The 13,458-nt window shown below is 32.0% G+C and overlaps 2 protein-coding genes across 2 annotated transcripts; both read left to right on the top strand.

Moving 5' to 3' along the window:
• The first annotated feature begins 4,650 nt into the window (after positions 1-4,650).
• On the top strand, positions 4,651-7,166 carry LOC114165211 (UPF0481 protein At3g47200-like). Its single transcript, XM_028049871.1, has one exon. The coding sequence runs from the start codon at positions 5,423-5,425 to the stop codon at positions 6,968-6,970; it is 1,548 nt and encodes a 515-aa protein (XP_027905672.1). The 5' UTR covers positions 4,651-5,422; the 3' UTR covers positions 6,971-7,166.
• A 2,740-nt stretch (positions 7,167-9,906) lies between these two features.
• On the top strand, positions 9,907-10,491 carry LOC114165389. Its single transcript, XM_028050029.1, has one exon. The coding sequence runs from the start codon at positions 9,907-9,909 to the stop codon at positions 10,489-10,491; it is 585 nt and encodes a 194-aa protein (XP_027905830.1).
• Positions 10,492-13,458: the final 2,967 nt, after the last annotated feature.

Genomic DNA, 13,458 nt, shown 5'->3' with positions numbered 1-13,458 from the left:
ATCAACATGCATATAGATTTAAAATCATTACTTCTTACGTGATTCAAAGATAAAAGACATAGATGAATTAAAACTTCAACAATAATAAAAAAACAAAGAAATTATTTCATTCCAAACTCAGAATCCATAATGAAATTACAATGGAATCAACCTAAGAAGTTTAGTAATCCATAGAATGCAAAAGTAAATAAAAATAGAAGAATGGAGAGAGAGAGAGAGAAAGGAAACAAAATTAGGACCCCCTAAGGGTTCCAAAACTCCGAAGTCCCGAGCTTGTCTTTCTACTTCTACTCTCGTGGTCTCTTTATATAGGACTTGTACTGGGCTTTTCGGTTGCTAAAACCTCTCAAATATCTTTTAAAATACAAATAAATATTATTTATCTTTATAAAGATTTTAAAAATATTTGGAGAGATAGTTAGTTTTAAAAATATTTAACAAATATAGTTAGTTAATAATTTATGCTATGATTAAATAAATTAATTATTTAAAGATATATGATAAATTATCACCAAATAATATTTGAATTAATTTTCTAAATAAGCCATTTTCAATCCTACAGTCCAAATTTGATGGAAAATCCAAAAAGATGAATATTTGCACTTAAAACCCTCTCGTTTGACTAGTTTTTGACCAGCTTTGACCAGAATATGCAATGTTTGACCAGATTTGACCCTTTGACTGCTTAATGAAGAGCTGCCACATGTCAAAGTGCGCTCTCTCTCAAATCATATTTTTCTTTCCTCCATTAGGGTTTTGCTGCAATGGTGGATGCTTTATGTGGCTTTCATGGTTGACGATGGTGCTGCCATTGCAGGTGCGATGAAGATGCAGTCTGGTCCATGGAGGTACTAGTTCTGGCTCGCGGTGGCTACTGCGACGTGGATTCTGATTCGTCTCACGCATGGAGGTTCTGTTGTTTACATCAATGGTGGAAGAGGTGTTGTGGGCACTAAAATGGTGGTTTCCATGGATGCCTAGGGTTTTTGATGGGAGAGATGAAGGTTGAAGATGATGATGATGTGGCAGCGTATGGTTGGCTAGTTTAGTGAGTGGAGGATCATGACATGTGTTATCATATGGTTGGATAGATTTGAAAGTTAGGGATTGCCACATGCCATGATCTGAGTGCCTCTAAGTTTATGAGTGGAAAGAGGGGTGAAAATAGACAAAGTCAGGGGTGTAGAAGTAGCTTTTTTGTAGCCCATTTGGAAAGAGGGGAGTGTATAAGTAATGTATAGGGTGCATAATTGATTTTTCTAAAACTTGCTCATTTTAGCCTTATTTAAAGGTGTTTTGTAACTTCAATCAATTTATTTTCCCACCTTTAAATGAGCTTAATCTTAACTTCAGCTGCATCAACAAAGGTTAAAATATCCAAAAATAATTTATACAACTAAAAATCACTTTTAAGACATTTTTATCACACAAGCTTAAACAGCCAAATTATCATAACTATTAATTAAATCACTCTTTAAGCACACAAATTCAATTAAATACCTAGAATTAAACATTAAATGAGGGAAAAAAATACGCACTCATCAGGTGTCCATATTGTATAACTTCTAAGGAAACCATCACAAATAAGATATTTCCAAACTTAAGTTGCATTCAACTTTCTCCCATTCAAACAATTGGCACAAGGGCATCTAAACTTAACCTCGTCATCACTTCTACCATCATAACGTTGCGCAAATTGAATAATTTCTTCTACTCCTTTCTCATACTTAGCACTGATACATGGTAAATTAATCTAATCTCGATCCATACGTATATATACTGAATTGAAATTTTCTGAACAATTTTAGTAATCTTTGAATAAATGCTCACGTCGCTTATGTAATAAAGGTGTGACCATATCCCATTCAAGAAGATTGACTTTCTTTATTTTATTGGTACGTATTAATTTTAAAAAACATATCTTAAATTTCATGAAATTTTGCCAGCATTTTGCATTGGTCTTCAAGATACACGAAATGAAAGTGATTATCAACCACAATCAAATATGCACCCAAAGATCAATAGAAAACACATTTGACAAATATTCATGAATTTTAAGATATGTATATTAAAATATATATGCACTAAGGCTAACTCATACTATAAGAAAATGAAACCATATATTTAAGCAAATAATTAATCACATATAGCAAACATAAGAAAAATAAACATATTTAAACAACATATATTACAAAATCATAGCCTCACACTAGAAATAGGAACCTGGGATCGTGCGTGAGAAGCGAATAACGAGTGAAAACAGAAGAGGATGCAACAACGTGAGAGTTATAGAGTCCACAATGCAACAACACTTGATTATGAAAAATGCAACCACAAAACTCAAAATACTGTGAAAATGGCACAAAAAAGAAGCAAAGCAATATGAACGAACCAAAACACAATACAAAAAACCAAAACACGCAAGAAAACCGCACCAGCGGTGAGAATCGATGATGCAACGATGGCTATCGACGGCAGAGGGTGGCACATGATGAAGGCAGCTGCAACAAGAACGGCGACGGTGGACATTGAACAATGGTGGTGTCGTGGGTTTTCGCGTAGAGGCTTTGGGACGACGGTGAACAGTGGGAATTCGCGAATTTGGGTACCTAAATAGGGTATATGGCCTCGGTCCTTTTCCACCCGAGGCCAAAAGTTGTGCTGAAATACAATTTTGAAATATTGGGGCATTGTGATGGGTCATAGGCTTCGATTGCCTTATAACTTAAGCACAAAAGCTCTTATAGGCTTCGGTTCACATACAACTCGAGGCAAAAAAGTTAAAAAAATTTCAAAAATGTCACCACGTCCTTATAGGCTTCGATTCCTCAATAATCAAGGCCTATAAGGCGGTGTAAAAATGCAAAATTACACTAATGTTGATTAAAATTAAAACTTGTTATTATAATAGAGGCTATAATGATGTGAAATAAATCTTATGTAATTTTAATTTAAATTTTTCTTGATCATAGGATTATTGAGGATAGAACACCATTAATCTAGATATATCAAAATATGTGTAGTGGTCTCTATTAAAGATTAAAAGATCTCATTTTAAAATTACACATTTAAATGGTACATATAGAGATATGACCATTGAACTGACTCAATGGAGAATTTCTAATGGTTAATATTACCTTTGAATAGTAAATGGGAAATTATTTTAAAGAAATATATCATTTTCTTATACTTGAGATTATCATAGAAATTAACAAGTAATTTATTATACTAGGATATCGAACAACTAATGTTTCGTGACATTACTTGAATGATGATTGGGTATGATCAAATTCTTGTGTAATTAATGAGTTTGAGCTCTATATAAATAAAGATCTTGACCAAGGTATTATTAATGGAAGAAAAAAAGAGTTTCTTAAGCCACTCCTCATGTGTTAACTTATTAGAACTTGACAATTACAATTTTTAGTGTTAGCATAGAGATGTAAAGATGGATGGAAATATTATATTAATCTTCTAGTGGTTTTAAAGTAAAAGATATTTCATACTATTCAGCTTTTAAGAGTATTGCTAGACACCAACCTTGATTAATAAATTAATGAGTTAATTTATTACTGGTTTTAATAATGATCCAACGAGGCCACGCACTAAGATTATTCCATCTTTGTTGGACGGGAAAAATATTGTTGATTAAATTAAAGGGTTTAGTTTTAATTAATTAATATATTTTCTCTAAGAGTATTACTGTATCTTTTTCTAGCACTAATAAAAGTTTAAGAATATACAAAATTAATTAAGTAAGACTTAATAAAAATGATAAATCAAATTTTATGTATGATTTAATAGGATTTAATTTATTACTGAACAAAAAATGTGGTGTGGTTTTTCATAATAGAAACAAAATTGCAAATATGGTCCTACGTGATCTTCTATAAGATAAAATAAAACCAACTTAAAAATACACATCTTTAAGTGAGAGGCTTATTTTAAAAAAAAAAAAAACTAATACCAGTGGTAGTTTATGATTTTTTCATAAGCTCTCTTTTAAGTTTTTCACTTGCTTTTCGGGGCCAGAGAATTTGTTTCCACGGACAAATATTCCACTATCAATTAAAGTATTTTATTTTCTTAAATTTGTTATCTACCTGTTATCAAGTATGTATGATTTAATCAAATAGACCAAATTTTTTCATTGTACTATGAATGCGATTAAAAACCTTGATTATTGTCTATTAAGATCTCCTTCCTTTTGAGAGATGGTTAAGGGTGGACAACTAGGCTTATTTTCATGTCGTTGTTCGGTGATATAAAGTGCATAATGATTATCAATGCATCGAGTGGTGCTTGAAATCCTTAATCGTTATCTGAGGAGGGTGTCATTTTTCTTCAAGCCTCCTTCATTTAATTACCTCTTCGGCCTCAATATGTGAGGACGCCCAAATATTAGCCATTGGATTGGCCTTGCTTCAAATGATTGATTCATTGAAAGTGTTTCCTTGGAGTCCTTTCACGAAAGCATCAAGAAATAACATCGCAAACACGATTGAGTAGTCCTTTAGTGACTCATTCTCCTATTGTTTTATATCAAATAGTTCGGTCATCCTTGATGGCTTCACTTTATTAGTTAAGAACTGTTACATGAACATTTGAGAAAAAGCAGGAAAAAGGTGATCGTCCCGTCTAAAAATTATCCTTAACCATTGTGGAGCAGTTTCCAAAAAGAACCTAAAAATATCTTATATCGGATGGCATGACATGTAATGCTCCCAAGATTAACATCTAATCTCAAAAGCTCTTGAGGTTGTTCTCCAGGTCCCCTGATATCTGAATTGGTCGTGGATCCCCCATTTGTGATGGCTTTCTTGTCTTCGCACCATTTGCTGAAGTTCTTTGTTTGCTTTTGGAGTTCTTCGTGTGCCTTTAATGCTTCCCCTGCATCCAACATTGTGTTGTTCAACCTAAGCCTTCTCTGAGCATCTCTTGCTTTACTTATTTTCGCGTCTCAAAACCTATATAATATCTAGGATTTGTTGTATGGTTGACATATTATCATCTTCTCTTGACAGTACCATTTGTCATTGGTTCCTCGTGGTTCTTTTTTGTAGGATTAATTTTACCTACCCACAGTAGACACCAATTATTATAGTTTCAAGTGTAATGAGTTCAAGTCCTCCGTAGTCAAAGATTTATAACATTTTGCACCGTAAACTTTATAAGGAGTGTACCATTTTTTTCAAAGGACATTAAAGCATACGTGGGACCGCTTAAAGATTTCAAAGATTTAAGGACTTTTATCTTTATTTAAAAGACAGTAGCAGATGAGAGGCTGTGCTGTGCCGAATCAGATATTAAGTTCGATTTTATCTGTTTTTACATCGATCTCTTCTACATCTTGGTCTACATCCCTTCTCTAAGCATCGATCAAAGATACTTTCCTTCCTGATTTCAAGAATTAGGCTCGACCATGGACAGAGAAGCCGATCACAAGCAGATAATTTTGGACGAATGGGCTGATTCTATGCAAACGATGCTGGATTGTGTGGATGTCGAAAACGTGGAAACATGTAGCATTTACCTTGTTTCAAACCAACTTCGAAAATCGAAAGCGGAAGCTTACATGCCGCAGGTGGTCTCCATAGGACCCCTACATCAGGGAAAAAGAATGGAGCTTCAACACATGGAAAAGATCAAATGGCGCTGCTTGATGCATATCCTTTCCCGAGTCAAAATAAATCCACGGAAAGCTTTGATGAAATGCGGCAGACATCTATTGAACTTAGATGAAGTAGTTCGTGCAAGCTACAGTGTTGATGACCTTGGGTTCAACAGCAGCAACCTCGCCAAAATTATGGTATTGGATGGCTGTTTTCTGCTAGAGCTTCTCATTAGTGCATCACCCGAACTAGACAACCGAATACAGAGCAGCCTATCCGATTCTAGTCCTGGAGCCCGTGTTATACGATGGGAAAAGGTGTTGTCCGATTTAACCATGCTTGAAAACCAAATCCCCCTTGTTGTTCTCCACGTGTTGTCCTGTGCACTCTTTCCCGAAGTTTTTCCTAGTAACGGATTGATACAAGAGCTTGCGCTTTCTATCTTAGGCTACAATTACGGTACCCTGGGTTCCATCTCCCAGGAGGAGTTAAAGGTTTTCCATTTCCTTGAACTTGTTCACGCTTCCATAGATAAGGAAAAGGTTAAGGATAGAGTGAAGGAGGATTCTGGGATCCATATAGAAAACGGAGAAGATAAGAGGGTCACTCACAGAAAAGTGAAACTAGATCGCTGTGCTACCAGGCTCCAAGCAGCTGGGGTTACAATTGAAGGTACAAATGACGCACAAAGAGATCATTCAAATATAGCTGCCATGACCAGGTTTGACTTGAGGGTAAAATTCAGCGATGGGAAGCTTGAAATCCCACAGCTACGAATTACTGAAACAACGGAAGCAAAGTGGCGGAATTTCATTGCTTGGGAGGTGAACAAAAATATGGTGGAAAAACACAACGGGGAAATAGCTATTTCTGAAGCCATGAATGATGCCGGAATAAGGTTTCACTTTCTTTGTTATGCTTGGTTCTTCCAGGGTTTGATTTGTTCCGTCCACGACGTTAGAGTGCTCCTGGACAGAGGAGTAATATCGGTAGCGCTGGACAAGGAGGGGAAAAGAGTGAAGAGCGACAAAGATCTGGTGGATATGTTCCGTAAGATGACAGAGGGAATTTCTGAATCTGATGTGGAGGAAACTGGCATAGATCCTTGGATTGGTGAGGTGATTCTGAAGTTGAATTCATACCCAAGCACACTTTCTGCTACAGGAAGAAGTAGAATCACGTGGCACATTTTCAGGGGGAATCTAACTTCATTTTGGTACAATTGGAGGCACTCGTTTCGGGTGCTGAGACGTGATTATATCCCTACCAGGTGGAAACTAATTGCAGTGCTTGCTGCTGCGGCGGGGCTTATTCTCACTGCCCTTCAGACTGCTTTTTCAGTGCCCCGCGGTAAGTAATGTTCTACCACATGAGTGGAAAGTTGTTTCATTTCATTATCACCGAGTCATCTTTTAAGTCATTTCAATGAAAATGTTAAGGGTGGAACCCATGTTATGTCATTCACCCCATGGAATGTATCTAACGTTGTATCAAATAGATGGGAATTCGTTTCATTTGCTTGTTATGAAGTGAAGTCATTTTCAAAGCAAGAAATATATTAGAATGGAAGTCCTCGTAATTCCTACCATACATTATTTTTAGATTAGTGTTGTCAATTGTAAGAGTTTAATAAAACATATTTTAATATTTTTTATGAGATAAAAATAGTATTTTTGTTATAGCTCAAAATTTTATTTAAAACAAAATCTGTGACATCTTCCTGTTTTACTATATTTGGAGATTCCATATCTTTGAATTATTCTTCAATTATTCTGACTTGTAATTTGAGTAACTAACTTTGTGGATATCTGATATTGTTGATAATCTTCGACTATTCAATATTCCACTTATTTTGTTGACAATCTTCCCAAATCTCTGAGATTTCCCTTTATTTGAAGAATATAGTGTAAGTATTGAAATGGTTGAAATGCCAAGAAGGGGGTTGAATTGGCTAATTAAAAAATAAGATGACTTTTAAAAGGCACAAACAATTTTAACTTGAATCAAATCAACCAAGAAATGAGGATGCAAAAGTTACTGAACTGCACACTTTCAATTGATCAAAAGTAGAGACAATCGATTGATTTCACTAAACAAATATAGTACCGATAGAATCAACATATTAAATCACAAAAATAGTCGATTGAAAAACTGGGAAAACTGCAGAAATTCAAATTTGTGATTTAAATGAAAAACAACATGAAAGATCAAACAATATTGATTCCTATGAGTCATACAAATATGAGCAATGCTTAAGATCATACCAAAACACACAAGAATATCAAAAAGTTGGTTCAATTCAAATTTCTTTAAACTTTAAAGTGCAATACAAAGTGAGAAGAGATAGAGACAAGAACAATGCATAAGATTTTGACAGTTTATTAGTACCGTGTTGTTCTTAAGTTTGACCATTGTGATCTTCATTTGGAGGTTTGTAGTTGGAGATATATGCCATAGACGATTATTTTTTTTTTCTTTTCTTATTGTATTGTGTTGATTATTTGATGTGATATACTGGATGTCCCTATTTAGAATATACTGGATGTTTGGACATAATAAGTTGATGTATGGTTGATTATTTGATGTGATATGACATGTATATGTGTACGCATGTGGTGGGACAATATGAATTCTCTCATAATCATAAGGCTACGATGGTTCTTTTACCCAAAGGGCTTTATTGAGTCAGGTAAAAGGGTTTCTTTCAACCATAAGGCTTTGGCATGAGCTGAGCAAGAGTGCTCTTACCCAAGGCTTTGTTGAACGAGTAGATTTGTTGCTTGTTAGTCTATGGAAAGTAGGGTAAAGGCCCTTTCCAAGAGGCGTTGTTGCAAAAGAAAGGTATATTGGTTGGTTTTGAGAGAATGTCATATCGTTTGATATTACTTTGTGGTAATATGATTTGATAATTGCATGTTATAGTTTTGGAACATACAATGGGTCAATATCTTGGATGACATGGGTGAGAATGTGATATAATTTGTTCTTAAGAGGTCGAAATATATCTCATAAAGTCTTCTAAACAAGATTCAAAGCTCCACGGTCCTAGTTTCAAGGGTATCTCGTCTTCTAGTCACAAACAAAGGAGGGGGAGCTACTGAAGTATCAGCGATCAATGTTGACCTAATTACTTGTTCATCAGAGCGAGTTAATTAACCTTGTATTTGCCTTATTTAGGGGTGATTATAGTGACTTGGCATGTCGACACAACCCGAGTAGATATTGTCTTATAGGGTCGACATGTATGTACACAATCAAACATATAAGTCACTTATCATAAAAACTCAACTCACAAATGGTCCATCAAATCATCTAGTCAAGTGCAACATATATAATCTTATTAGACTCGTTTGAGCGAACCACTTTTTCGTCTGTTTGAAATGTCTGATATTTATCAAGGTTTAAAAGTTAAATTTAATAAATGATTTTAGTTTAACCTTAGTTGACCTGAATTGAACAAATTTCAACTAAAATAATGCATTTAATAAAAGTTATAATTTAATTATATAAAAAAAATTGAAATTGAAATTTAATTTTCAGGTGAAATAATTCATTGTATAGAAATAATTCTTAAATATGAATTTTAATTTTAGTTGAAATACTTTATTATAATTGAAATATTATACTTAGATGTGGATGAATTAAGGTACAGTTTTTTTTCTATAAGAATTCTAGAAAATAATAAGAGCTAAATTTTCAATTTTAATTTTTTATAAAAAATTAAAATATATCTAAAGTAAACTATTAAATTTAGAAAGTCAAAAACTAAATATATTTAATTTTTTATAGAAATAAAATTATATACTCTTAATCCTATTTGATTTTAACCTATACTTTTATTTTAGTTGAATACCAGCATGCCTTTGTGAATGTGTATGCAATTGCAGTGCAAAACATTCATGACAATATAACCTTAAATTGTTGGCGGAACACCAGAAATATTTTTCAGAAATACAACAGGCAGAAGATGTCATATTCATTATGCAGCCTTTGTTGAGAATATTACTTAATATCTATTTTTATTTAAATTAGTTTTTAGCAAATATATCAGTTTTAAATATATGTTTCAGTTTTAGGAAATTAGTTATTATTTTAGATTAGGAGTGAGATATTCTAAATACTTTATACTTGATATTTGTTGTATTTTGCTCTATATATAGGGTATATCAATAAAATACAAAAACATGTTCCTCCGTATAACATATCACATATATCTCTCATATATCTCATATTTTCAAAAGCCCTAAAAATCCCAACAACTGGTATCAAAGCCATTGTTCTTATTGCCGATAAAATGGAAGGAAATATGTCACACGTCGTTATTCCACTATTTGATGGTGAAAGCTATGATCTATGGGCGGTAAGGATGCAAGCATATCTAGAGGGGCTAGATGTATGGGAAGTTGTGGAGGAGGATGATGTTCCCTTATCTGAAAATCCCACCGCGGCTCAAATGAAAGCGCATAAAGAAAAGAAAATAAGAAAGGCAAAGTCAAAATCATGCTTGTTCGCAGGTGTTTCACAAATGATTATGACCAGGATCATGACTCTAAAGTCTCCTAAAGAAATTTTGGAATACTTGAAAGCAGAATATGAAGGGAACGAGAAGATTCGAGGCATGAAAGTTTTGAACTTGATAAAGGAGTTCGAGGTGCAAAGAATGAAAGAGTCGGAAACGATTAAAGAATACTCAAACAAATTGTTGGGTATTGCCAACAAGATAAAATTGTTGGGAAAGGAGTTTTCAGATTCCAGACTCGTTGAGAAAATTCTGGTGACGGTGCCGGAAAGATATGAGGCATCTATTGCTTCCTTAGAAAATACAAAAGATTTGTCTACAATTACCTTTACAGAGGTGATACATGCCTTGCAAGCATAAGGACAACAAAGATTGATGAGAGAAGATCATGAGGCGGTTGAAGGTAATTTAAATTACACGAAAGATAATGCTCTCATAGTCAAGAAAAATAGAAGGAGCAAATACAACAACACACATGTTTTTCCATCTTGTCCCCATTGCAAGAGAAAAGGTCATCAACCCAACTGGTGTTGGTGGAGGCCAGATGTCAAATGTCACAAATGCGGTCAATTGGGACATGTGGAAAAGGTATGAAAATCTAAAGATTCTGAAGAAGTTGTTCAGATTGTGGAGAATAAATCAGATGAGGATAAATCAGAGAAGGATCTACTTCTTACAACATCATGTGTCATAACCAACGAATCTACAAAAGATTGGATTATAGATAGTCGTTGCACAAACCACATGACTCATGATAGAAAAATTTTCAAGGAGCTCAATAAGTCAAATATTTCCAAGGTAAGAATTGGAAATGGAGAACAACTTGTTGTTAAAGGTAGGTACAAGAACAGTTTCAATTAAAACTCATTCAGGTATCAAATTAATTTTTGATGTCTTATATGTTCTTGAGATTACTCATAATCTATTAAGTGTTGCTCAATTGTTAGAGAAAGGTTATAAGGTCTCCTTTGAAAATAAAGTATGCGTGACAAAAAATGCTAACAACATAGAGATATTCAAAGTCCACATGAAAGACAAAAGATTTGCACTGGATTTTATGAAGGAGGAATTTGCTACAAATAAAGTGAGTATGAAAGAAGGATCAAAATTAGAAGATAAATATCTCTAGAAGAAAGTAGATGTCCAAGAAAGTAGATGGAGGTTCACATTCTAATATTCATAAAAGGTCCAATGCAATGAAATCCACACCGAACAAAGAAAAAAAAGATGATGCTGATATAAGAAGAAATATGAAGGATGATGCCAAATTGAAGAAAGATGTGATGCCATGGAAGAAGGAGAAAAACAAATATTGCAAGCACAAAAAGAGGAGAAAATCAAGCATCCAAAGATGGAGAATCAAATATGAAGATATAAAATTTAAATAAACAGATATTAAGCAAGGAGGGATGTTGAGAATATTACTTAATATCTTTTTTTTATTTAAATTAATTTTTAGCAAATATTTCAGTTTTAAATATATGTTTCAGTTTTTAGGAAATTAGTTATTATTTTAGATTAGGAGTGAGATATTCTAAATATTTTATACTTGATATTTGTTATATTTTGCTCTATATATAGGGCATATCAATAAAATACAATAACATGTTCCTCCGTATAACATATCACATATATCTATCATATATCTCATATTTTCAAAAGCCCTAAAAATCCTAACAACCTTTGCCTTTTCTAGATCCATATAGAAAATAAAAGACTATGGATGTTGTTTTAGTTATCATATTTTTAGTATAAATGAAGTTAGTATGCTTTCATTTCAGTCCTTATAATTTATTTATTTTTTTTGTAAAATTTAAAATCGTTGTTTTAATATGATGGATTTATATATTTTCATATATGGTTAAAGTTATTGGTTCTATATACATGTGACATTGGTCTTATACATATAAGGCAATTGACATCACTTCTATCCCAAACCTTTATGATAATGAGATTACGGGTCTTTCCTCTCATATAGTGTGTACATAGTCATTGAGAAATTGTGATTCTATATATATATATATATACATATATATATATATATATATACATATATATATATATATGTATATATATATGTATATATACATATATATATATATATACATATATATATATATATATATATATGTACATATATATATGTATATATATATATACATATATATATATATGTATATATATATATATATATGTACATATATATATATACATATATATACATAATATATATATGTATATAGATACATATATATATACATATATATATATATATATATATATATATATATATATATATATATATATATATGTGTGTGTGTCATTCGTCTTACATATATAAAGTATTTGACATCACTCTTACCTCAAAACCTTAAGACAATGAGCTTATGAGTTTTTCATTTTATATAGTGTTTAATTTTGTCTATTATATCCAATGTGAAATTTTGACTCACACTTGGACTATTTTCCAACACAATCTGTATAAAATGTGTAAACTTCTCTTTAATTTTTATTTTATAAAATTTGAAATTACTATTTTTAATGTCTAATATTTATTTGAAAGCAAGTAAACAATATTTATTTTCTATATTTGATTTTTTTTAAGATGTCAAATACTCACATTAATATACGGCATTGACTTTCTAACACAAAATGTTATTAACAATAAGCAAAAGTAATAATTTCAAATTTTAAAACAGATAAAAGTAAAGCTTTTATAAATGCTAAATTTAAAACTCACTTACTTTATACAAACTAAATGTGAATTAAGTATTTTTTTTCTACATGCAATCCGGGTACGGTTTCACCGTATACGATTTGAGACCGAAAAAATAAACTAATGAAGTCAACTCTATAACAGATCGTGTTCACATGAATCATAACATAAACCAACAGGTTAGGTTTACACCACTTCCAAAAAATAATATTAAATTGATTTTTTTTCACAACTTGAAATTAGTTTATGAACATATTTATGCGTAGAAGTTTCGATATAGTTTTGCCGAACGCGAAATTAAATTTGTCTATGAAATTTCAAAATTTAGTTTCAAATTTTAAATTTAATAAATATAAACTTTTTATATGTTAATTTTTTTTACGTGTTAAATTTATTTTTCAAATAATATTAAAATAAAAACGTATTAAACGAAATAAATAACTCAAATCTTAACGTAAAATATGTTTAACATGTAAAAACAAATAATATAATTACATGAAAATACTTATTTTTATTTATTCTTTATGTTTTAGAATATATTAAAATTTTAGAAATAAATGAATTTTAAATTCTCTCAATTTTGAATAAATTTTAATTTGTTTATAGATTTA

The sequence above is a fragment of the Vigna unguiculata genome, chromosome 10 (genome assembly GCF_004118075.2).
Source record: "Vigna unguiculata cultivar IT97K-499-35 chromosome 10, ASM411807v1, whole genome shotgun sequence".
NCBI lineage: Eukaryota > Viridiplantae > Streptophyta > Magnoliopsida > Fabales > Fabaceae > Vigna > Vigna unguiculata.
The sequence above is the reverse complement of the archived record's forward strand: the minus strand, read 5'-3'. Positions and strand labels throughout refer to the sequence as shown.

What these genes read in the sequence shown, in the direction of transcription:
- LOC114165211 (XM_028049871.1), top strand. Translation starts at nt 5,423, where the DNA reads ATGGACAGAGAAGCCGATCACAAGCAGATAATTTTGGACGAATGGGCT.
- LOC114165389 (XM_028050029.1), top strand. Translation starts at nt 9,907, where the DNA reads ATGGAAGGAAATATGTCACACGTCGTTATTCCACTATTTGATGGTGAA.